Below are 25,155 nucleotides of genomic sequence, written 5' to 3'. Positions count from 1 at the left end.
AAGGACAGGGGAAGAGCAAGTTCTTGACCGAGTAGTGCTGGAAAGCTCCAATGGATGGAAGTCGAGGGATTCACAGTATATAGAACGAGAGGGTACCCCTCCTGTTTTTTTTCTTTTCTTCCTTTTTCCAGTACAACTAGTTTTTATATCAGACTATAAATTTCCATTTTTTCTCTTTTCCCACCTTAACTACAATATTTGACCACCTCTTCATTTTTAAGATTCTTCATTTTTGACTTTGATATTTCTACAAATACAGGTCCTAGGTATATTGTCCACTTCTAAATTCCCTTCAACATATTCAACTTAATTTTGGAGATATACATGATACGTTTTCTTTGTTTTGTGTTTTTTATTTTCTCTGCCTCATTTTGTTCTACAATGGCAGAAGTTAATACCTTCTAAACCATACCAGTATGCACCCAGAACCAACCGTGCTGGTTCATTCTGTGAGAATTCCCATTCTGCCCCCCTCTTTTTTTTTTTAAGATTTATTTATTTACTTATTCATAGACACACAGACAGAGAGAGAGGCAGAGACACAGGCAGAGGGAGAAGCAGGCTCCATGCAGGGAGCCCGATGTGGGACTCAATCCTGGGTCTCCAGGAACACACTCTGGGCTGCAAGTGGCGCCAAACCACTGCACCACTGGGCTGCCCTCTGCCCACCTCTTTTATCACATTTATGTTTTGGGGGTCAATGTTGGAGCCCTCTACAAGTATTTCTGGTTTATATAAACTTGGGACTGAGCATCTTCTAACATACAGAACTTAATGTACTCAGAAACAAGAGGATCATCCTCTAGAACCCCTCAGATAGACTACATTCTCCCTCCACTACACTTCCTCACCACCACCATCTCCCAGTCCAGCCTTTTCTTTTTCTTCTCTTTTTTTTCTTTGTTTTCTGTTCTTTTTCTTCTACTTTGGGATTCCTGGCCTTTTATTTTTTACTATTTTGTTTTAAAATTTGTTTTTCACTTTAGAGGTCCTTTTGTTTTTTCGCTCTGATATTTGTTTTCAATTTTTGGCCTCTGACCTTGGAAGACTAATCTAGGGGAAATTTCTTGGGTCATGGTTGATATTCTTTTTGTTTGTTTGTTTTTAAAGATTTTATTTATTTATTCATGAGAGAGAGAGAGAGAAAGAGAGAGGCAGAGATTCAGGCAGAGGGAGAAACAGGCTCCATGCAGGGAGCGTGACATATGACTCAATCCTGGGTCTCCAGGATCATGCCTTGGGCCGAAGGCAGCACTAAACCGCTAAGCCACAGGGGCCGCCGCATGGTTGATATTCTTGATGCAGCCCACTCATACAGCCACTCTGCACTGAGCAAAATGACTAGAAAGAAGAACTCACCACAAAAGAAAGAATCAGAAACAGTAATCTCTCCCACAGAGTTACAGAATATGGATTACAATTCAATGTCAGAAAGCCAATTCAGAAGCACAATTAGAAAGCTACTGGTGGCTCTGGAAAAAAGCATATGGGCATCAAGAGTCTTCATGACTGCAGAATTTAGATCTAATCAGGCTGAAATTAAAAATCAATTAAATGAGATGCAATCCAAACTGGAAGTCCTAACGACGAGGGTTAATGAGGTAGAAGAAAGAGTGAGTGACAGAGAAGACAAGTTGATGGCAAGGAAGGAAGCTGAGGAAAAAAGAGAAAAACAATTAAATGATTATGAGGAAAGGTTAAGGGAAATAAATGACAGCTTCAGAAGGAAAAAATCTACGTTTAATTGGGGTTCCAGAGGGTGCCGACAGGGCCAGAGGGCCAGAAAGCATATCTGAACAAATCATGGCTGAGAGCTTGGGGAGGGTAACAGGAATTCAGATTCAGGAGATAGAGAGGTCCCCCCTAATTTATTGATTAATAAAAACCATTCAACACTCGACATTTAATAGTGAAACTTGCAAATTCCAAAGATAAAGAGATAAATATAAAAAAAATCCAAAGATAAAGAGAAGATCCTAAAGCAGCAAGAGATAAGAGATCCCTAACTTATATGGGGAGAAGTATTATATTAACAGCAGAACTCTCCACAGACACCCGGCAGGCCAGAAAGGGCTGGCAGGATATATTCAGGGTCCTAAATGAGAAGAACCTGCAGCCAAGAATACTTTATCCAGGAAGGCTCTCATTCAGAATAGAAGGAGAGAGAGAGCTTCCAAGATAGGCAGAAACTGAAAGCATATGTGACCACAAAACCAGCTCTGCAAGAAATATTAAGGGGAACTCTGTAAAAGAAAGAGGAAGTCCAAAGAAATAATCCACAAAAACAGGGACTGAATGGGTATTCTGATGACACTAAATGCATATCTTTCAATAGCAACTCTGAATATGACTGGGCTTAATGATCCCATCAAAAGATGCAGGGCTTCAGACTGAATAAAAAAGCAAGGTCCATCTATTTGCTGTCTACAAGATAATCATTTTAGACTTAAGGACACCTAAAGCCTGAAAATGAAAGGGTGGAGAACCATTTACCATTCAAATGGTCCTCAAGAGAAGGTCATCCTCATATCAGATAAATTAAAGTTTATCCCAAAGGCTGTAGTAAGAGATGAAGAGGGACACTATATCATACTTAAAGGATCTATCCAACAAGAGGACCTAAAAATCATGAATATTTATGCCCCAAATGTGGGAGCTGCCAAGTATATCAATCAATTAATAACCAAAGTTAAGACATACTTGGATAATAGTACAGTAATACTGGGAGACTTCAACACGGCACTTTCTATAAATGATAGATTTCTAAGCACAATATCTCCAAAGAAATAAGAGCTTTAAATGATACACTGGACCGGATGGATTTCAGATACTTCCAAAACTTTAATGCAAACGCACCTGAATACACATTCTTCTGAAGTGCACATGGAACTTTCTCCAGAATAGACCACATACGGGGTCACAAATATGGTCTCAATCATACCAAAATATAGGGATTATCCCTGCATATTTTTAGACCATTATGCTTTGAAACTTGAACTCAAACACAAGAAGACATTTGGAAGAAACTCAAATACGTGGAGGTTAAAGAGCATCCTGCTAAAAGATGAATGGGTCAACAAGGAAATTAGAGAGGAATTAAAAAGACTCATGAAAACTAAGGAAAATGAAGATACAACCATTCAAAATCTTTGGGATACAGCAAAAGCAGCCCTAGGAGGGAAATACATCACAATACAAGCATTCCTCAAAAAACTCAGATACAAGCTAACCTGGAAAAAAACTCAAATAGAAGCTACCCTCACAGCTAAAGGAACTGGAGAAAGAACAGCAAATAAAACCTACACCAAGCAGAAGAAAAGAGTTAATAAAGATTCGAGCAGAACTCAATGAAATAGAGACCAGAAGAACTGTAGAACAGCTCAACAAAATCAGGAGTTGGTTTTTTGAAAAAATTAATAAGATAGATAAACCACTCAGGTCCTATTCCCAGGGTCCTGGGATCGAGCCCCACATTGGGCTCTCTGCTCAGTGGGGAGTCTGCTTCTCCCTCTGATTCCGTTCCCACTTGTGCTATGTATTTCTGTCAAATAAATAAATAAAATATTTTTAAAAAGTCAGACAAACCATTAGCCAGTATTATACAAAGAAAAAAGACTCAAATTAATAATATCACAAATGAAAAAGGAGAGATCACCACCAACACCAGGAAATACAAACGATTTTAAAAACATATTATGAGCAGATATACCCCAATAAATTAGGCAATCTAGAAGAATTGGATGCATTTCAAGAAAACCACAAACTACCAAAACTGGAACAGGAAGAAATACAAAACCTGAACAGGAACCAGCAAGGAAATTGAAGCAGTCATCAAAAACCTCCCAAGACACAAATGTCCAGGGCCAGATGGCTTCCCATGAGAATTCTATCAAAAGCTTCAAGAAGAAATAATACTTATTCTGCTAAAGCTTTTCCGAAAGATAGAAAGGAATGAAATACTTCCAAACTTGTTCTATGAGGCCAGCATCACCTTAATTCCAAAACCAGACAAAGACCCCATCAAGAAGGAGAGTTATTATTATTTTTCAAAGATTTTATTTATCTATTCAGGAGAGAGAGAGAGAGAGAGAGAGAGAGACAGGCAAAGGGAGAAGCAGACTCCATGGAGGGAGCCCAACGTGAGACTCGATCCCGGGTTTCCAGGATCAGGCCCTGGGCTGAAAGCTGCACTAAACCGCTGAGCCAACCAGGCTGCCCCAAAAAGGGGAATTACAGACCAATAACCCTGATGAACACAGATGAAAAAATTCTCAACAAGATACTAGCCAATTAATACATTAATTAATTGTATTAATTACAATACAACAATACATTAAAAAGATTATTCACCATGACCAAGTGAGATTTATCCCCGGGATACAAGGCTGGTTCAACACTTGTCAAGCAATCAACATGATACATCATATCAACAAGAGAAAAAACAAGAACCACAGGATCCTCTCAATAGATGCAGAGAAAGCTTCCATTCCTGACCAAAACTCTTCAGAGTGTAGGGACAGAGGGAACATTCCTCAATGTCTTAAAGCCATCTATGAAAAGCCCACGGCAAATATCATTCTCAAAAGGAAAATACTGGGAGCCTTTCCCCTAAGATCAGGAACAAGACAGGGATGTCCACTCTCAGCACTGCTATTCAGCATAGTACTGGAAGTCCTAGCCTCAGCAATCAGACAACAAAAAGACATTAAAGGCATTCAAATTGGCAAAGAAGTCAAACTCTCCCTCTTCTCAGATGACATGATACGTGTATATAGAAAACCCAAAACTCCACCCCAAGATTTCTAGAACTCATACAGCAATTTGGCAGTGTGGCAGGATACAAAATCAATGCCCAGAAGTCAGTGGCATTTCTATACACTAACACTGAGACCGAAGAAAGAGAAATTAAGGAGTCAGTCCCATTAACAATTGCACCCAAAAGCATAAGATACCTAGGAATAAACCTAAGCAAAGAGTTAAAGGATCTAATCCTAAAAACTACAGAACACTTCTGAAAGAAATTGAGGAAGACACAAAGAGATGGAAAAACAGTCCATGCTCATGGATTGGCAGAATTAATATTGTGAAAACGTCCATGTTAGCCAGGGTAAATTTACACATTTAACACAATCCCTATCATGGAGTTTCTTCAGAGAGTTGGAACAAATCATCTTAAGATTTGTGTGGAAAAAAAAAAAAGATTTGTGTGGAATCAGAAAAGACCTCGAATAGTCAGGGGAATATTAAAAAAGAAAACCATAGCTGGGAGCATCACAATGCCAGATTTCAGGTTGTACTACAAAGATGTGGTCATCAAGACAGTGTGGTACTGGCACAAAAACAGACACATAGATCAATGGAACAGAATAGAGAATCCAGAAATGGGCCCTCAACTCTATGGTTGAGGTCTCCCTTTCATTATATTTTATATTCCCCAAATGAATGAGACCATATAATGTTAGTCCTTCTCTGATTGACTTATTTCACTCAGCATAATATCCTCCAGTTCCATCCACGTCGAAGCAAATGGTGGGTATTTGTCATTTTTAAAGGCTGAATAATATTCCATTGTATACATAGACCACATCTCCTTTACCCATTCATCTTTCGATGGACATCGAGGCTCCTTCCACAGTTTGGCTATTGTGGACATTGCTGCTATAAACATCGGGGTGCAGGTGTCCCGGCATTTCACTGTATCTGTATCTTTGCACTCCCCAGCAGTGCAATTGCTGGGTCGTAGGGCAGATCTATTTCTAACTCTTTGAGGAACCTCCACACACTATTCCAGAGTGGCCGTACCAGTTCACATTCCCACCAACAGTGCAAGAGGGTTCCCCTTTCTCCACATCCTCTCCAACATTTGTTGTTTCCTGTCTTGTTAATTTTCACCATTCTTACTGGTGTGAGGTGGTATCTCATTGTGGTTTGGTTTTGTATTTCCCTGATGGCAAGTGATGCAGAGCATTTTCTCATGTGCTTGTTGGCCATGTGTAGGTATTCTTTGGTGAAATTTCTGTTCATGTCTTTAGCCCATTTCATGATTGGATTGTTTCTTGGATGTTGAGTTTCATAAGTTCTTTATAGATCTTGGATACTAGCCCTTTATCTGATAGGTCATTTGCAATATCTTCTCCCATTCTGTAGGTTGTCTTTTAGTTTTGTTGATTGTTTCTTTGGCCTTGCAAAAGCTTTTTATCTTGAGTAAGTCCCAATAGTTCAATTTTGCTTTTGTTTCCCTTCCTTCATAGATGTATCTTGCAAGAAGTTGCTGTGGCCAAGTTCAAAAAAGGGTGTTGCCTGTGTTCTCCTCTAGGATTTTGATGGATTCTTTTCTCACATTTAGATCTTTCATCCATTTTGAGTGTATCTTTGTGTGTGTATGGTGTAAGAGAATGGTCTAGTTTCATTCTTCCACATGTGGCTGTCCAATTTTCCCAGCACCATTTATTGAAGAGATTGTCCTTTTTCCAGTGGATAGTCTTTTCTGCTTTGTTGAATATTAGTTGACCATAGAGTTGAGGGCCCATTTCTGGATTCTCTATTCTGTTCCATTGATCTATGTGTCTGTTTTTGTGCCAGTACCACACTGTCTTGATGACCACATCTTTGTAGTACAACCTGAAATCTGGCATTGTGATGCTCCCAGCTATGGTTTTCTTTTTTAATATTCCCCTGACTATTCGATGTCTTTTCTGATTCCACACAAATCTTAAGATGATTTGTTCCAACTCTCTGAAGAAACTCCATGGTATTTTGATAGGGATTGCATTAAATGTGTAAATTGCCCTGGCTAACATGGACGTTTTCACAATATTAATTCTTCCAATCCATGAGCATAGAATGTTTTTCCATCTCTTTGTGTTTGGTGGATTTTCTTATATCTCAAAAGTTCTTCTACAACTTGACTGTACAGTAATATTGCACAAATGGCATCATTTTGGTGGTTCTCAGGGTGAAACCAGGCAGTTTCTGATGGTGTCACACAAGGCCACGATATCACTATCTAGAGGTTGAGCAGGTTATGACAACCCTTTATCCCTCGGTAACTAAGCCCTGACATCTTGACACCCCAAAACAGGGGGGGAGAGGGTAAGTCATTAATGTCACCCCTTTAGGCCCACCAGGACAGGGTATTGGCTCATAATTTTAAGATATAAAAATTTTATCTAGGGTGCATGGGTTAAGCATCTGCTTTAGGCTCAGGCTATGACCCTGGGGTCTTGGGATTGAGTCCTGAGTTGGGCTCCCTGTTTAAGGGGGAGCCTTGTTCTTCTTCTACCCCTCCCCAGATCATGCTCTTTCTCTTGCTCTCAAAAAAAATTTTTTATATAGAGAGGGAAGAACTAAAGACTACCAGGAAGTGAATAATTATGACCATAAATTAAGATTAAATAGCATCATTGTAAATTAAAAAAAGATATTCAGAAATTATGAGTCAAATGTATTTGTTAGGGATTTGTTACAATGCACATCTTAAAGGCCAAACAAGGAAAAAAATCCAAGTCTAAAGCCATCAAAATAAAGAGAACATGAACAGTTTTTAAGAAGCTAAGTACATAAGTGGAAAACTAAATGAGAGAGAGGGCAGGAGCAAGTAGAGTAGATGAAAGATGACAAAATTCATTTTTAAATATTAATTAACTAGGGGTGCCTGAGTGGTTAAGTCGGTTAAGCATCTGACTATTCATTTTGGCTCTGTTCATGATCTCAGGGTCATGAGACTGAACCACAGGTCAGCCCTGTGCTCAGCATGGAGTCTTTGAGATTCTCTCTCTTTGTCTCCCTCTGCCTCTCCTGCTTTCTCTCTCTCTAAAACAAACAAACAACCCTCCCCCCAAATTATTATCAACTAATTAAAGTAAAAACACAACAAGATACCAGAAAAGTAGAGGGAGAAAAAAAAAACTTTGAGATTTTATTCAAACCTGTCACTTGTACACTAATAATACTGAAAGTAGATGAAAGCAATACTTCAGTAACTTTTATTTACAACTTTTCATTTATCTTTTTGTTTCTTTCTCCAAGAAGGCTGCAGACTGGGCAGCCCGGGTAGCTCAGAGGTTTAGCACCTCCTTTGGCAGGATCTTGCGTGATCTTGGAGTCCCGGGATTAAGTTCTGCATCGGGCTCCCTGCATGGGGCCTGCTTCTCTCTCTGTCTGTGTCTCTGCCTCTCTCTCTCTCTCTCTCTCTGTCTCTCATGAATAAATAAATAAAATCTTAAAAAAAAATAAGGCTGCAGACTATGTTATGGACTGAATATCTGTGTCCCTTCAAAATTTCTGTTGAAGCCTAGTGTAGTTATCTCTATACATAGGGCTTTTAAAGTAGTAATTGAGGGTAAATGAGGTTTTGCAGGTAGGGCCCTGATAGGATAGAATTAGAGACCACTTAAGAGACAGAGAATACACACTCCCTCTGTGCACAGACTCTAAGAAAGACCGTGTAAGGATGCAGAAAAGCCCATTTGTGACCCAAAGGGGAGAGCCCTCACCAGACCCTGATGCTGCTGCTGCCTTGATCTGAGACTTCCAGTCTCCAGAGCTGTGAGAAAAACATTTCTGTCATTTAAGCTACCCAGTCTGTGGTATTTTGGAACTAAGAAGAATGTATCAATAGATTTTTCCTTTTTTTAAAAAATTTTTATTTATTTATTTAACAGAGAGAGTACTCACAGAGCAGCAGAGGGAGAGGGAGGAACAGACTCCCCACAGAGCAGGGAGCCCAACACGGGGCTGTATCCCAGGACCCTAGGATCATGACCTGAGTCAAAGGCAGACACTTAACTGAGTCACCCAGGTGCCCCTCCTACTTTTTTTTTTTTTTTTTTTAAATATTTGTTTGTTTAAGAGAGAGAGAGAGAGAGAGAGAGAGAGAGAGAGAGAGAGAGCGCGTGCGTGTGCACTCACCAGTGAGGGGAGGGGGTGCGGGAGAAGGAGAGAAAAGCAGAGAAGCAGACTTACCACTGAACGCAGAGCTTGATGCAAGGCTCAATCCCAGGATCTGGGGGGCATGCCCTGAGCCAAAACTGAGTTAGAGGCTTAACCAACTGAGCTACCCAGGTGCCCCTATCTTCTTCCTTTCAAAATAATTTTCTTTTGTGTATTTACTGAAACATGTACATTATTTAATAGAAGGTTTGACAAAGAATTTGGTAATCAGACCATGTCAATAAATTAAATGTTTTGTATTCTTTTCTTTAATAAAATGTTTCAGATATACAAAAAGTCATATTGAATGATATGTATAAAAAATGCTCATGTATCTAAAGAAAAAAAATAAAAATTTACTCATCTTTAGGATTTATTTATTTATTTTAGAGAGAAAAAGCAGGGGTGGGGGCAGAGGGAGAGAATTTCAAGCAAACTCCCTGCTGAGCATGGAGCCTGACCCTGGGCTTGATCTCATAATTCTGAGATCTAAGCCGAAATCAAGAGTCTCCTGCTTGACCAACTGAGCCACCCAGGCACCACTGTCTAATTCTTTTTCTATGCTTCTCCTGTACAAATATAAGGATCCATAAAAATAGAGAATATGTTCTACTTTATAGGTTTCCTTTTGCAATTTGTTTTTCACTCAACATGTTTTTAAGATTTATTCACATATATACTCTAATTTCTTTTACGTATACCATTCCACTGTAGGACATACTATAATCTCACTGCAGTATGTTTAAGTTGTTTTCAGGTCTCTTTAGGATATTATAAATGATGCTACATTGAACATGCTGCCAGTGGCTAAGGGCAAAAGCTGTCCTACAATGTAATCAAGATACAGAATTGGGGGGTTTTAGAATATGCACATCTGTAAGATGACATTAACTTGTTTTCTAGACTGTTTCTACCAGTTTACATTTCCATAGTAGGCCTAAAAATTCCCATTGTTCTATATCCTTGCCAAAATTTAATATTCACTCAAAACCAGTGTTATTCCAGATCTCAGAATCTCTTCCACTTCTGCATTACTGTAACACTTAAATGTATGTACTGCATGCTTATTACAAAATATACTTTGACTTATGTGTGAATTTTATCTCCTTTACTGATTACAGGCTCTTTAAAGGCAGAAAACAGTCAATTTTTTTCCCTTTTTCTCAAATCCTGTAGTGTGCAGTACTGGGCAGAAAAGATAGTAATGGAATAGTTTTTATATAATACCTGAATAACATTAACACATTCCTTAAGTTCTCATTAGCTGAGAGCCAAGACAATCATCTTAGCTATTTTTATAATGCCCATACCTAATACAGTACCTGATATATAGGTTCTTCAGTAAACAGTAGCTGAATAAATAATTTAATAAAGGGGGAGAAGACTTAAAGAGGGTAGGGCTTAGACTGGTTCCTTTGTGCTGTTTTAAAGTAGATGATTTAGAAGGTAATGACATTTCTAAGAATCTTCTGGGAAATGTATAAGTTGAATTGCTAAATACTGCAGCCTCATCAAACCACCCAAGCTATATGGAATTTAGAATAAAGAATATTAGTTTTAAGTCAGTTTGAACTATTGTCAGAAATATTTTATCATTTTATGTTTAAGAGATTTGAAGACTTTAAACATTAGTGAGCTTCTGCATACCTTCAACATGATTTAATTGTTTATTGAATACTTAATATATGTTAAATATAGATGTCTAAGAAATAAAAAATCTGTCTATTTTGGAAAAGTGTAGTCAACCATTTAAGGCGATGCCAAGGAGTGTGGACTGCATCTTTTTGGCAAAAGTGAGCCAATTAAGTTTAAGTGATAGCACATGAGTCATATTTTAGCCACAACTGTGAAGGATGGATTGGAGCAAAGCAAGACTGGAGGAAGAGAGATCTCAAGTGGTTATACAAATAGTCTGTAAGAGTTTTTCAAAGTAGGTTGTGTGCAACCCAGGCAAGACGATCCACTGAGGAGAATTTTAAAAATCAGCATTGGAATATAATTCACATAGCATACCATTAACCCATTTAAAGTATATAATTCACTATTTTTTAGTATAGTCACAGGATCCTACAACCATCACTACAGTTTAATTTTATGACATTTTATTTTCCTAAGAGAGATCCTTTTGGAATGGAATCACACAATATGCTTCTTTTTGTGACTAGCTTCTTTCACTTAGCAGAATGTTTTCAAGCTATTTTGTAGGATGTATCAGTACTTCATTGTGTTTTACAACTGAATGATATTCCATTGTATGGATATATCACACTTTATTTGTCTATTCATCAGCAGATGGCCATTTCCACCCCTGGCTGCTATGAACTTTGTGCAAAAAACATTGTGTAAAAAGCTGTTTTCATTCTCCTGCTACCAAAGCGTGGATTGCTGGGTCACATGTTAACTTTATGTTTAATCATTTCATGAACCACCAAACTGTTTTCCAAAGTAGCTGCATCATTCTATATTCCCACCAGCAATATATCGAAGCTGTAATTTCTCCACATCCTCATCAGTACATTATTTTCCTTGAAAAATTAAAAAAAAATTATAGCCACCTCAATGAGTATAAGGTGGCATCTCCTGGTTTTCATTTGTATTTCCCTAATAACTAATGATGGTCAGCATTTTTCCATGTTGTATTGATAATAGGACATACAGTATATTTTTATAAAAATATATACATATATTGGAGGATATCTGCTCATATATTTAGTATTAATAAGGTGAATAATCAAAAAAGCTAAGAGACCAGTGATGTAAGTGAAAGATGACAAAAGTCTGAATTAAGGAATGTGGGTAGGATATGGAAGTTATTTAAGAAGCAGAAGTGACAGGATTTGTGACCAACAGTATATGGGGTGGGAAGGGTGTGGTTTTGGCCAGCGAGAGACACAATTACAAGAACGACTTCCTCCTGTGAAATCCTACTGCCCTAATGCTTGCCTGTCGGTGGAGGTCATCAAGAGGATGTAACCACTGGCTGACAGGCAAACTGAATCTGGGCAATTGGAGGCTCCTGACCTCCTCCCTGTCCATGAGATGGACATTCTACTTGCCTTTCCTGAACTAGAAGCTGCCCCAAGGACATAGCCTTGAAATAGTAATGTGTTTTTGAAACCATCTGAATGGTCTCAATTAAGGCCTCTGTCTCAACTTTATGTTTCTGGCAGGTGGGTATAAAGATCTCATCTTGTGGCCAGCTGAGACAAACCTCTTAAGTAAGTTCCATTGCTTATTAAAACTACCACTTACCCACTTACCAATCTGAAGCAGTCTACTTCTTTCTTCAGTCTCTCCTTCCCTCTGTGTATATAGGGCCAGTTTATGAACGAGCCCTACCACACTCATCTGGCCCCCTGGCCACTATTGCCCTGATGGTCAAACCACAGGATAAAAAGAGGGGTGAGAGGGAAGCAAAGGGTTTTCCTTTGTTTCCAGTCAGTGTTTATCACAAAGCCTGGCCCTCAACAGCTAACATTTAGTGAACAAACTAATCACTGATTATTGATTCAAATAATCATTGATCATTGATTCAGACCTTTATAGGAGAATGGCTGAAATTCAAAGAAAAGAGGACTACATATCAGGAAATGGTAACTGTGAAGAAACCCCCCCTGTAAGTAGGATCAGCCCTAATCCAGAGGCAGCCCATCCAGGTGCCTTCCTGAAGTTTTAGCAACAAAAAGCATTCTGTTTGTGATAAGAAAACCATTTCCCCCCACACCCTGATTGGAATGTCCCTGAATAGGTTCATGTTGACCTTCTGAGAAATCAACCTGGATGCTACGCGACTCCCGAGGTTCTTTTGTCTTTAAGCGAGTTTTTTTCTTTTGCCTTTAAAAGATACCTGTAATTGCAAACGGGCTCTCTTCCTCTTCGGAGGCGGAGAGCCCGTTTGCGCAAACGTCCAATAAACCCTCTTGCTAATTGCATCTGCCTGTCTGGGGTCTGAGTCTCTGGGGCGTCCACCGGGACACGTTGGCACCCGTGAGCCAGGGTCCAACAACTGCATGAGGTACAGGTGAGACAGAGCAGGGACTAGACTCACGTCCCCTAACCCTGACTGTGAACAGTGTTCCTTGCCTTCTCCATAAGGAGAAAAAAGAAAGATAAAACTCTCTGCCTCCTGAGTGGCACATCTTGCAGGAATGCAGGGTGAGGATGCTTACTGAAAGGAAGATATTTACTATGATGACTGGTAAAGACCAGACCAAACCAGTCTGCACCAAGATGGACCCCAGTGCTGAACTTGTAAGGACTTTTTCCCTCATAATAATATTAAAAATCACACCTAGGGGTGGAGATTTCACATACTATTCAGACATGTGAAATATGAAGAAAAATGAATTTTAAATGCTTAGGTACTAATAAACCCCTGCCTCTCATGCTTACACAGTACCCTATTCCTACCCAATTTTCTTTTAAAAACTCCCCTAACCTTGCCTCAGGGGAGCCCGCTTGAGGAGTTTTCCTTTGTGTTGACTGCCCTGTGCTCAAGCATAAGCCCCAATAAAGTCTTGCCTGAAACTCCCATCTGGCCTCTTGTCAATCTCTATGGTTGAACTAGCACGAGGGTCCAGTTCAGTTTCACAGTCTCCAGAGAAGTAGTGTAAGGGAGGGGGGGTTGTAGGAATTACAGTGCAGTCCCTTTAAGTATGATCTGCACACCTGGTGTGTATTAAAACATACATGTTCCTGGGCCCGTGATCTGGACTTGACTGACCTGGGGTGGGGATGCTGGGGCATGTGCACTTTCAAAGTCCCCAGATCATCTTGCGCATATTCAAGCCTGAAAACGATTACTTTGATGTGTACAAAGGGAGGTCCTGAATAGATCCTGCAGAGGGCCAACCATGAAATCCTAAATTGAGAGTGCTGTACCAGAAAGAGAAATGAAACTTAAATTTTCAAACTAGTCTCCCCACCCTCAAAAGAAGAAGAAAAATGTGCTTTGGCAACACTGCCACAAAAACAACCAAAGAAGATGACTCCTACACAGCAGAGTTGTTCAGAAAGAACTGCACTGCACTGACTAATCAATTTTAATAATGAAGGCTAATATGTTTTCGATAGAAGACAAGAATAAATTAACGAAAAGCTTGCAAATGACAGGGTGATCATGAACAGTATGTCTTTAAAAGCATCAAACAATCTTTTAATTGAATGTTTAGTTTTTTCCTAATACTATTAAGTTTTTGTTTTTTTTTCCAGCTGGGTACTCACACTGTTATACATGTATTTTGTAAACTAAAATTATCCAAGTGGTTCTGGCATTTAGGGGAATCACAGCCAGGCTGTGGGTGTATGGAGAAAGGAAAGATGGCTTGGCTAATTCAGTGGTTCTCAACAGCAGCAGGTAGCAGTAGAGTGGGTTTTGACCCCACAGATATTTGGCAATAAGTGGAGACATGTTTGGTTGTCACAACTAGGGGGATGATACTGGTATCTAGCGGAGAGGCTGGGAATATTGCTAAACATCCTACAATTCAAAGTACAACCACCACAACAAAGAACTAGCTAGGCTAAAATGGCAATGGTGCTAAAGCTGGCAATGCCAGGGTTAAATCATGAGGATTAATCTCCAAGGCACTGGAAACCTTGTAGGTGCACCTTGACACATATTCCAGGAATCACTAAAGTGCACTATGACTCCTCCAGAAATGCCTCCACAGAGTCTCTATCTGATGTGGAGGGTGCACCAAATACTGCACAGGCTGTGTGCGGACTAATTCTTCTCTTCCTTTTTCTAAACTATTCTTTATCACGTGCTTGGTTTTACATATTTATTTCTAAATTGTCCTGTTACTCTCAAAGGCAAACTATCTTCATTTTTAAGTAAACAAAGATAATCACCTGGGCAAAAAAATACACAGCTAGTGAAAGAACCTTAAAAACATTCTAGAACAATCTCTTCATTTTCCAGATGGAACTGAGGCCCACAAAGACTTGGTGATTTACTTGTGGAGGAGGAAAATGTCTTATTTTTTATAAGGAAATTAAATTCCTGAAAAGTCTTGGTCATCTTATGTGACAAAGGAACACATTTCTTTTTGGTTATTGCCTTATTTAAAATGCTATCCATCATTCTGATCACATTACATAAGCAGTTTTTTTTTTTTTTTTAAATCTCTGTCTATTTATGTTCAAAATCAGGACAAATATTAAAACTTTTATGTATTCTATTTTTAGTTCCAGTGTAAGACATTTGTTTAAAATAAGAGATTTTTGCCTTGATAAAGGTGCTTGCTTGCTCGGTCTTGTAAAAAATACACAAATGGAGGAACATACTCATTTTCATGCACCAATGACTTACTAATATACAGCACATATATAAATAGAACAGAAATACATTTTCAAAGTAGAAAGTAAATAGAAGTGTAGATCCATAGGAAGGAAAGAACAAGTTAAAACTTGCATGTTGCTCTATGCTTATTAATGCTTCTTTTAAACTTTAACTTATCTTTCTCCTGGATCTTTCATAAGAATGATTGTGAGAAAGACCAGTCTATTGAAAAATAACTACTGGAGAATCCCTAGTGAAATTAATAGAACAAAACCCAAAGGTATCTGTTGCCTCTATCTAGTTGTTCAATTCTTTTCTCTCCTTATATAATGTGGTTTACTGTTTATTTCAAATATCCAAAATTAAAGTGGGGGAAAGCATTTGCTTTAAGAAGTCATAGTTTAGTTGGATAGATGGAGAATCCTGCTAACATTGTTCTTGGTCCTCAATAAGATGACCTGTTCTCTTAGAATATTTATTATCTTTGAAAATTAAATGCCATTATGCCTTGTACAGTCCTTTCTATTCTTAACAGTTTTGGGTTGTCTTTGAACTACAGAGTAATAGTAATGTTTACATGGGGAGTATCCAATTCATGATAATAATAATTATTAATTAACAAAACCAAAAGAGTCTGTCATTAAACCAAGAAAGGAGTCTCCTCTTACCACTAGTCTATTTTTCATAAACCCATGGCAAGACTTGTACTTGTACATATTCCCTTCCTCCACTTCTTTACCACCTTCCAGTCCTTCAAAGAAGACTAATGTGGCTTCTCTTTCCATCACTCCATGAACTACTCCCACCAAAGGACCCAGTGACATCCTTGCCACTTCATAGGAGATATTTTTTGTACTAATTTTACCTGATTTCTCTCCTTGTTCTCCCTTTTCCTTGGCACAACATTCTCCCTGTTTTTCCTTAAAAAATTGTTTCTCAAGTGTCCGTTTTGGCTTGCTTCTGAGCACTGAGCATTACAACATTTGGAAGTAGAAAGAGGAAAAGGACCCAGGAAAGAACCCTCAAGAGAAGAACAGGATGAAAACCAGATGATGAGGTCACAAAGGCCAGTCAGACACTACAATTGTCAGTTGCTGATGCCTAGATGACAGTCTTTATTTCTTTAGTGAGCCATAGGAACATACCGTCCACACTCTCAAGATCTCGCAAATATTTTCACTTCTATTCCTCTCTTCTACAAATAACTTTGTTATTTTTCCTTTCATTATTTCCCCTGCCTTTAAAATTAGACTTTCTACTTCTAGTAGTTTCCTCCTCTGATACTTTCTTCCTATTTTAACATAAGTAATTTTTAAAGTATAAATTTGGTCACATTACTTTCCTGCTTAAACTGTTGTCTTAAGAATGCTGGGGAACCAGTGAAGCATCCAAAAAACTACACATGACATACAAGACCTTTCATCATTTGGCTTTACTTACTTCTACAGAGGAATGTATCTTGCCTTTTCTCAATACTTTGTGCTCAAGTCACATTTGATAAATTGTATGTGATTCCCCCATCTCAGTATTTTCTCCTCTGGGCCTTTCTGATCCTCTGCTGCATCATTTTCTCTTCCCACACCACAACTAACTGCTGTTCATCCTTTAAGTTTCATATTAGATAGCACACTTCCTCCTCCACCTACAAGCCAGGCTAAATGTCTTCTTATACTCCCTTAGCACTCTGGACTTATGTTTCCTGTACTCTAGTCAAACTGTATTATAATTACTTGCATGTTTTGTATCCAAAGAGTGTCTGGGTTTCATTTGTCTGTCTTCAGAGCCTAAAATAGTGTCTCAGGTTTAATAGGTACATAATACATTGATAATCCATGATATCAGGTATGTAGAGAAGTTAGTTAATAGTACGACCTAGTTGACTAGAGCCAGATTAAACTATTTCTATTATTTCACCAATAAGAAATTCACAAGGACATCAAAATAGCTTCCAAAATCCTTAACTAGTCAATGGCAACAGGGGCACCACAGACAGGTTTTAAATTGGCAAAACTGGCCTATATACAGAGTTTTAAGTAGGAGAGGGATACAATAAAATATGATCTTTAGACAGATCAATCTAACAACAGGAGAGAAGCTTATGTGACTACATTTGGAATACTGTTATACTATTTATTGTCTTGATTAGCTAGGAAAACCCATATGTTCTACTCAGCTGCTCCCTGAGAGGCAGGGAAATCTCTGCCCCATGGTACTATGGATAGTGGACCCCTGGAAATATTCTTATATATCCAGCATAAAATACAGCCTGGGATATGGAAGAAGTTCAATAAAATGAAAAATAAATAAATAAATAAGCTTATTTTTCAAGACAGGATGTCTAATACTAGCCAGTCATTTAAAAAATATGAGCTGTTAGTACAAACAAGACCAAAAACCTAAACCCGCCGTTTATAAAAACATGGATGGACCTAGAGAGTATAATGCTAAACGCAGTAGGTCATACAGAAAAAAACAAATACCATATAATTCCACTTAAATGTAGAATCTAAAGAACGAAACAAATGAATAAACAAGCAAAAAAGCAGAGACAGACTCATAAATACAGAGAATAATAGACTAATGGTTCTCAGAGGGGAGGAGGGATGGAGAATGGGCAAAACGGGTGAAGGAGGGTAGCCTGGGTGGCTCAGCGGTTTAGCGCCACCTTCAGCTTAGGGTGTGATCCTGGAGACCTGGGATGGAGTCCCACATCAGGCTCCCTGCATGGAGCCTGCTTTCCCTCTGCCTCTCTCTCTCTCTCTCTCTCTCTCTCTCATGAATAAATAAATAAAATCTTTAAAAAAAAAAATAAAATTGAAAGTTTAAAAAAAATGGGTGAAGGAGAATAGGAGGAATAGGTTTCCAGTTACAGGATGAAGAAGTCATGGGGATGAAAAGTAGCACAGGACATAGAGTCAATGGCATTGTATAGGGACAGATGTAGAGGGACAGATGATAGCTACACTGATGATGAGCATGGCATAACGTGCAGACTTGTTGAATCATTATGCTGCACACCTGAGACTAATGTAACATTATGTCTCAACTATACTTAAATTAAAAAAAGTAATTGTTCTTTAAACAAAGTAAATGAGTCCTGTGTGACTGAGTAGTATAAACTAATATAAATTTTGGAAACTCATTCAAAGTATGTGTCCTACCAACCATGACTCAGTTGTGTCAGCTTCCAATATGAAGTGTAAAACATATTGCATTTTGCCCCATTTATACAATAGACCTCCCAGGGCAAGGTCTCATCTCTGCTGCTAAAATGTGGAGTATTATTCCACTCAAATGTTAATAAGATTATTTTACAAAGTGCTTTTCCCGAAAGTCGGAACACTATCACAATGACTTACTTACCTGAGATAATTTTGTTGTAGTGGCAGGCAGAAGTGGACGACTAAACTTTTTCTGAGATCCAATGGCTGCTGGAAATGGTGGTGCAGAAAATACAGCTGCAACACAATTAATTTTGTTTATCCACCCCTGCATTTCCTCTGGACTCCTATGAGAAACAGATAAATTTACATCAGGGCATTTCTCTATCTTAAGTGCATTACATATTGCTCATTTCTATTTATTATTTATTTATTTATATTTTTTATTTTTAAAAGATTTTATTTATTTATTCATGAGAGAGAGAGAGAGAGAGAGAGAGAGACACAGGCAGAGGGAAAGCAGGCTCCATGCAGGGAGCCTGATGTGGGACTTGATCCTGGGTCTCCAGGATCACGCACTGGGCTGAAGGTGTTGCTAAACAGCTGTGCCACCCAGGCTGCCCCTCAAAATTGAATTAAAATGGCACATAAAATTATTTTTCTTGGTACAATTAATTCCTGACAAAATTTCACTAAGATTAACATTTTCAACAGCAATCACCACGGTAATAAGAGGTCTTGGAACCTGTGATCATTATAGTATAAGGCTGTGATTATCCCTCAAGGATACAGAAGGGGAAAAAGCAAAGTCACTTGAAAATAAATATTAAACCCCTACTTTGTCTGATGCTAGGCTCAGTCAAAAATTAATTGAAAATTTAACTCATCTTTTCCAATCACATAATTCAATTTAAAAATCCACCTGAGTGACAAACTGATAGAATTTAAAAGGAATTTAAAAGAGAACACCCACTTGGAAAGCAGCTTTGACAGTTTTTGAAAAGTTAACTATAAATTTATCATATAACCCAGCAATTCTACTCCCAAGATAAATAAAAACATACAGGCACAAAAAGATTTTTATGTGAATGTTCATAGCATGAGAGTCCAAAAGAGGAAACAATCCAAATGTCTATCAGCTAGGGAATGAATTTTAAAAGTGCGGTACATATTTATACAGTGGAATACTACTCAGCAATAAAGGCAAGAAGTGCAGATACATGAACCCCCAAAACTTTATGGTAATTTAAAAAAGCCAGACACATATCATTATATGATGCTATGCGTATGAAAAGTCCAGAAAAGGCAATATTATAAAGACAGAAAGGAGATTAGTAGTGTCTGGGATTGGGGGTAAAAATGGGGAGTGAGTACAGAATGGTCATGGAGGATCTGGGGTGATGGAAGTTTTCCAAAACTTGATTGTGGTGATGGTTGCAGAATTCTGTAAATTTTCCAAAAGTCATTAAAGCGTACACTTAACCTAGATGAGATTAATGGTTGGTAATATCTCAAAAGGATGTTAAAAATATACCTGAAAGGATGTGAAAATCATCTGGTGACTAACATAATTTTAACTTGAATGTCATATATTTGCAGAGACCAGCCCTGACAGCACTTAATAAATATTTGTGAATTCATAAATGCATGGGAGAAATAGTCAGGAGCCAGGAGAGATTATCCATCATGTATATAAGCAATAAACAGAAGATGGACAAAATTTCAACCCATTTAAAATCATTTCATTTACTGATTACTCTGAGAAACCACACTAACCTGAGACCACACTAGAAATCAACTCCTCTTTGCACCCCATATGCTTCTCTAATCTGATTTCTTGGGCTCTGTTAATTTAATTCACTGATTTCTGCATCAATTCTATCTGAAGTAATTAGAGCTTCTTAGTTATCATATTTGGTATTTTAGCAAGAAAAAATGTTGGGGAATAGAATATTTTGAAGGACTCTGATGACTAATAACTGCAATTATACATCTGGCTCTGATTCCCTCTGTGGTGTTAAAGCTGTCTTACTCCCACATTAAAAAAAATCCTGTGTAACTTGGATTTCCTTACAGCTTCCTCCTCACCCGATGTCAGCTATCTCATACCTCCGCAAATTCAACATTCACAAACCACCAGAGTACCTGCTACTGTTCTATTTCTTTTTTTGATCTGACATTGCTACAATCAACAAGCATGCAGATGTTTGTGTTCACTATCTTGATGTCAAATTTTAAGTTTGGTGCCTAATGCAGTCAATTGGTGGTGTGCTGAGAGTGATTCTGAAGTCAGGCTCAGGCTGTGAAAAGCATGCCATGAAGAATTAACACTGCCACAGACACTGATGCTATGTGTGCTTCTATAAAAATTCTTGTTCTAGAGGCTCAGTTCTGAAAATCCAAAGTTTCTTACTTCAAAAATTCAGAATTCTCCACGTGAAATGCTTCACTTCTAATCTGAAGTTTATCATGGATTCCTTATTAAACTGGCAATCCATCCCATTTCCTTGCCTACAATATAATTCTATCTTTTTCTTTCAATTTTATCACAGACTATTAGAGCTCAGAATGAGAAAGAAGAGAGACAGAGGGAACAAAATGGAAATCTACACTAACTAAAACAGTTTCTATGTGCCAGACACTGTATGGAGTACTTTATATACTTGATCTCATTTAATTCTCACAAAGACCTTATGAGATAAACAGTATCGTCTGCACTAGTGACAAGCTAAGGTTCAGAGAGGTTAAATTACACACCAGGACAAAGAGCTAGGAAATGGTGACTTGAATCCAGGTTTATTTTACTTATGGTGTGATAAAACTTGTACACTACAACCTTTATATTTGATTCATAAAAATATTAAGTTCTGGAGTTGGTAAGTGGCTGACTAAAAGTCATAGGGCTACTTTGCAGCAAACAAAAAAACCTGAACTCAGGGTTTTTATTTATGATTCTAGTTTTCTTAGGTAATTGCCTAAGAAATGTTTTGAATCTACCTCAAAACATTTCCCCTGAAGACTCTGATTCTAGTTCTTGGTCTAAGGTGATGCTATGCAAACTAAGAAGTCAAACCAAACCAAGCCAAACCAATGAAACATACTGGGCTTGAAAAAGCAAGACCCTCCAGTCAGCCGTTTTAAGTTTAAGCACATTTGGCTTCTTCTCGTAGTCTGTGGCCTTGGATGCCAGCGCATGATGCACACTCACGGCGTTTTTCAAATCCTCTTCTGACAGGGCCTTTTCTGGTTTATATTCATCCTATAGATGGATAGATGGATACAAAGAAAACTAAGACAAGAACATGTTCACATTTCACCTCTTTTTACGATAAAGAAAAAAAAATCCTTAAAATTAAAAGAAATTAGAAAATCCAAGAAGGTGCATGAAAAAAGTGACATGGTGTAAAAAAAATTCTTTGCTACTTCAAATACCCATCAACAGAATTATACTAATGGTGAAAACCACACCATTGTGTTCTTTGCTCTAAAGATACTATATTTTTCTTGCTACTTTCTTTCGAATCTAGTATTATCAAAAGAAAATGAACAGTAGAATAAAATGATTTCTCCAGCTATTCTTTGAAAAAAAAAGAGGAAAATCAGTTTAATATACAGGAGAAGGCTTAGTTCTATTAATAATAAACTTGGAAAATGGATAAAATTATATGAAATGGAAATTATATACACTGTCATGTATACATGCAATTTATCTTTGGGCATAAATTACACGCAGTTTATAAAGGCATTTGTATGGCTTCCTTCCAAAATAAAAACAACAAAAAAATCCCAACTAGTACAATAATAATTTAAAGCAAATTTGATTATTATTATCATATTATTACATCTAGTAGTTTCCGCAGATCCATTAGAATAAAAAAGGACTTCAAAAGCAATTAAATATAGTGGATATTACAAACTGTTTTAGGAGATGTTTTCTAGTATTTAAGGTCCTTTCTTTCCCCTTTTCATATTTTGTCAGACATGCTAAATAAACTTGTACTTCTGTAAAGAAACATGAGCACGCATTCCTCTTACTTTCAAACTAGTAAAAAATCCTAAAGGAAGACATTATCTATTCTCCTATAGTCTGGTTTTACAAATCTCCAAAAAATCAATTACACTTTCTCGTACCTCCTACTTCTGTCCCCCATCCCCTCCACAAATCAAGCAATTCAAATGTACTATTGCTATTAATTCAAACTGAGTCAGAAATAAATAGCACCTGTTGATCCTCAATGATCAGTCAGTGACAGTGTTGAGACAAAGGTAAATAAAACCTAAAATACATAGCAAATAGCAATAGGAATATAAAGATTACCCAAATTTATAATATTAAATGATGAAATTACTACTTTAAATCACAAGTCTATTTAAGCCTCAGAGATTAAGAATTGCTATTGACAAGGACAGTTATCCAGAGAAGTATGACAAATACAGAAAACAAAAGGCGATCTTAAATACAATATATTTACACCTATCTGTTCTATAATTCTCATTAATACATAAAGTTGTAATCTAGTTATGTTCTGGGGTCTTGTCTTTTCTAAATGAGATTTTCCTTAGTATGTGGCATTGCAAAGATTCACAAATCTCCTCCAGGGGAACTGTCATTAGAGTAGGAGGTATCAATTCATGGTTATGCTACAACAGAACCCTGGGTAGCTGGCCATCCACTCATTTTAACCACTTAGTTCCATATGGGAATCTGGAGCAGGTAAATCATGGGCCTGGCATAGAAGGCCAGGGCCAAAATTATCTTCATAAAATTTATATGCTATCTCCAATTCCATACACCCATATCTCTAATACACTGGATACTGGAGTTTGCACAGAGATCAGCCTAGAAATTTCTGTGTTGACACACAGAATTACCTTAATTCCTTCTCACTAGTTTCTTTTGATTTTCTTTTTTTGTTTGAATTTAAAATGATTACTTCTTTTGCTTTTCTGATTTCTTAAGAAAGAATTTGAGGCTAGAATTTTTCCTCTGATTACAGGTTATACATAGTTTAAGGATGAGTATTTTTTTATTGTTCCCTAGATAGTTTGTAGTTTTATTTTTTGATCTCTTCCTTGATCTCGGTCATGTCAAATACTATGTTTCTTAACTTTAAAGTAGTTAAAGTTTTAGTTATCACTATATATTTCTAACTTTATTGGCTTGTGACCAGAGATTTTCTAGCAGTCTGTTAAATCTACTTTATTTCTTCAAAATTTGTTAGGTTTTCAAAATATATTTGATTTTTGTTAATGTTCCATGCGCATACAGAAAAAAATTATTCTGAGGGATGAGTGTGATTTTATCTTAAAAAAATAGAATATATTCTATCTGCTGATATTTTCATTTAAAACCAAGATGACACTCTTAGACTGTGCTTAAAGTTCAAGAGATTTTAAAATGCAACATTTATTATAGCCCTAAGTAAAAGCAAACAGTGATTATCAAACCTGGGAGAAATTATATCAATGTTGCTGAAGAGGACTCTAGAGATTCTATGGCAGTTTCTAAAACTAAGATACACTGCCAGTTTACCTTACATTGGAAGGAAAATACTGCTTAGGACAGAAATGGTAGTCAAAATCTATGTAGTTAGGATGGAACCGAGGTCTAGGAATTTAAGCTTAATAAACTTATTTTTTTTCTAGTTGATAGTAATACCACTTTACCATGAAAAAATAAGGCAAAATAGTAGAGGATCAAGATAATGGAATAGGAAGATCCTGACTCATCCTCTCTCACTGACACACCAAAAGCTACAACTACAAATAGAACTATCTCTGAGAACAAACTGAAGAACAGCAGAACAGATCATACACAATTAAGGATACAAGAAAAAATCCACAAGGAGTTGGGTAGGAGGGGCAGAGATGCTGTCTAGTCAGGAACCATACCCCTGGTTCAGTGACCCACAGGGAAAGGGATTTCAGAACCAAAGAGGGCCCTCCATGAGGAAGGAGGAGTCCACAGCCCAGGGGATCTGCACCAGAAAGATAAGCACCCATAATGTTTGGCTTCAAACATCAGTGGGGCTTGTGTCTGGGGGGCCTTTAGGTGTGTGCACACAACTCACTTGCTCCAAGTCCCAGCACAGGGGCAGCAGTTTCCAAAGTGCCTAGGTTAACAGAGAAGGAGATCCATCGACTAACTTTAGGGTGTGTGCCAGAGAGAGGAATCTGTTGGAACGTTCTCTGGGGATGGAAGTGCTGGCAGGAACCATTTCTGACAGTCCCCATCTACTGTGCTAGCATCATTAATTTAATGCTAACATTTAACACTGTGGATTTACACTGCCAAACTGTCTACCCCAGCACAACACTTCTTTCAGGTGGCCTTCTGCCCTATAAAACATGGTGGTGGCCTTGGTTGGTACCAGTGACCCAACCCCCAACCCTGGGAGCCATCCCTTCACACCAGAGCATCTACAACAGTCAGCCATCCCTCACAGCCAGCTGTATCAGAGACCTGTCCCACCATCAGCACTCCTACAGTTGTCACAGCCAGGCATCTCAGCAGGCTATGCTGGGGGCCAACCCAGCACTCTATAATTTCCACAGCAGTCACAGCCAGGATGCTTGGCCAGATGAGTTGGGAGTCAACTCCATTCACCATGGTGCCCACAGCAGTTGTGGCCAAGCCTCACAGACAGCCACGTTGAGCCAGTCCTGTTAACTACTGAGGCTGCCGGGCAGCCCCGGTGGCTCAGCGGTTTAGTGCTGCCTTCAGCCCAGGGCCTGATCCTGGAGACCCGGGATTGAGTCCCACATTGGGCTCTCTGCATG

At 38.1% G+C, this 25,155-nt stretch overlaps 1 protein-coding gene across 1 annotated transcript in view; it reads right to left on the bottom strand.

Annotated features, from left to right (window-relative positions):
* The window catches only part of PSD3 (pleckstrin and Sec7 domain containing 3), a 569,820-nt gene that overhangs the window by 39,411 nt on the left and 505,254 nt on the right, over nucleotides 1-25,155 (bottom strand). Inside the window, exons 13-14 of the mRNA XM_041753212.1 lie at nucleotides 21,477-21,634; nucleotides 18,578-18,722 (exon numbers count right to left, since the gene is read on the bottom strand). Coding sequence (XP_041609146.1) covers nucleotides 18,578-18,722; nucleotides 21,477-21,634 — 303 coding nt within the window. The remainder of the gene's footprint in view (nucleotides 1-18,577; nucleotides 18,723-21,476; nucleotides 21,635-25,155) is intronic.

Source organism: Vulpes lagopus, chromosome 4 (genome assembly GCF_018345385.1).
Source record: "Vulpes lagopus strain Blue_001 chromosome 4, ASM1834538v1, whole genome shotgun sequence".
NCBI lineage: Eukaryota > Metazoa > Chordata > Mammalia > Carnivora > Canidae > Vulpes > Vulpes lagopus.
This window is presented reverse-complemented; position numbering and strand designations above follow the sequence as displayed.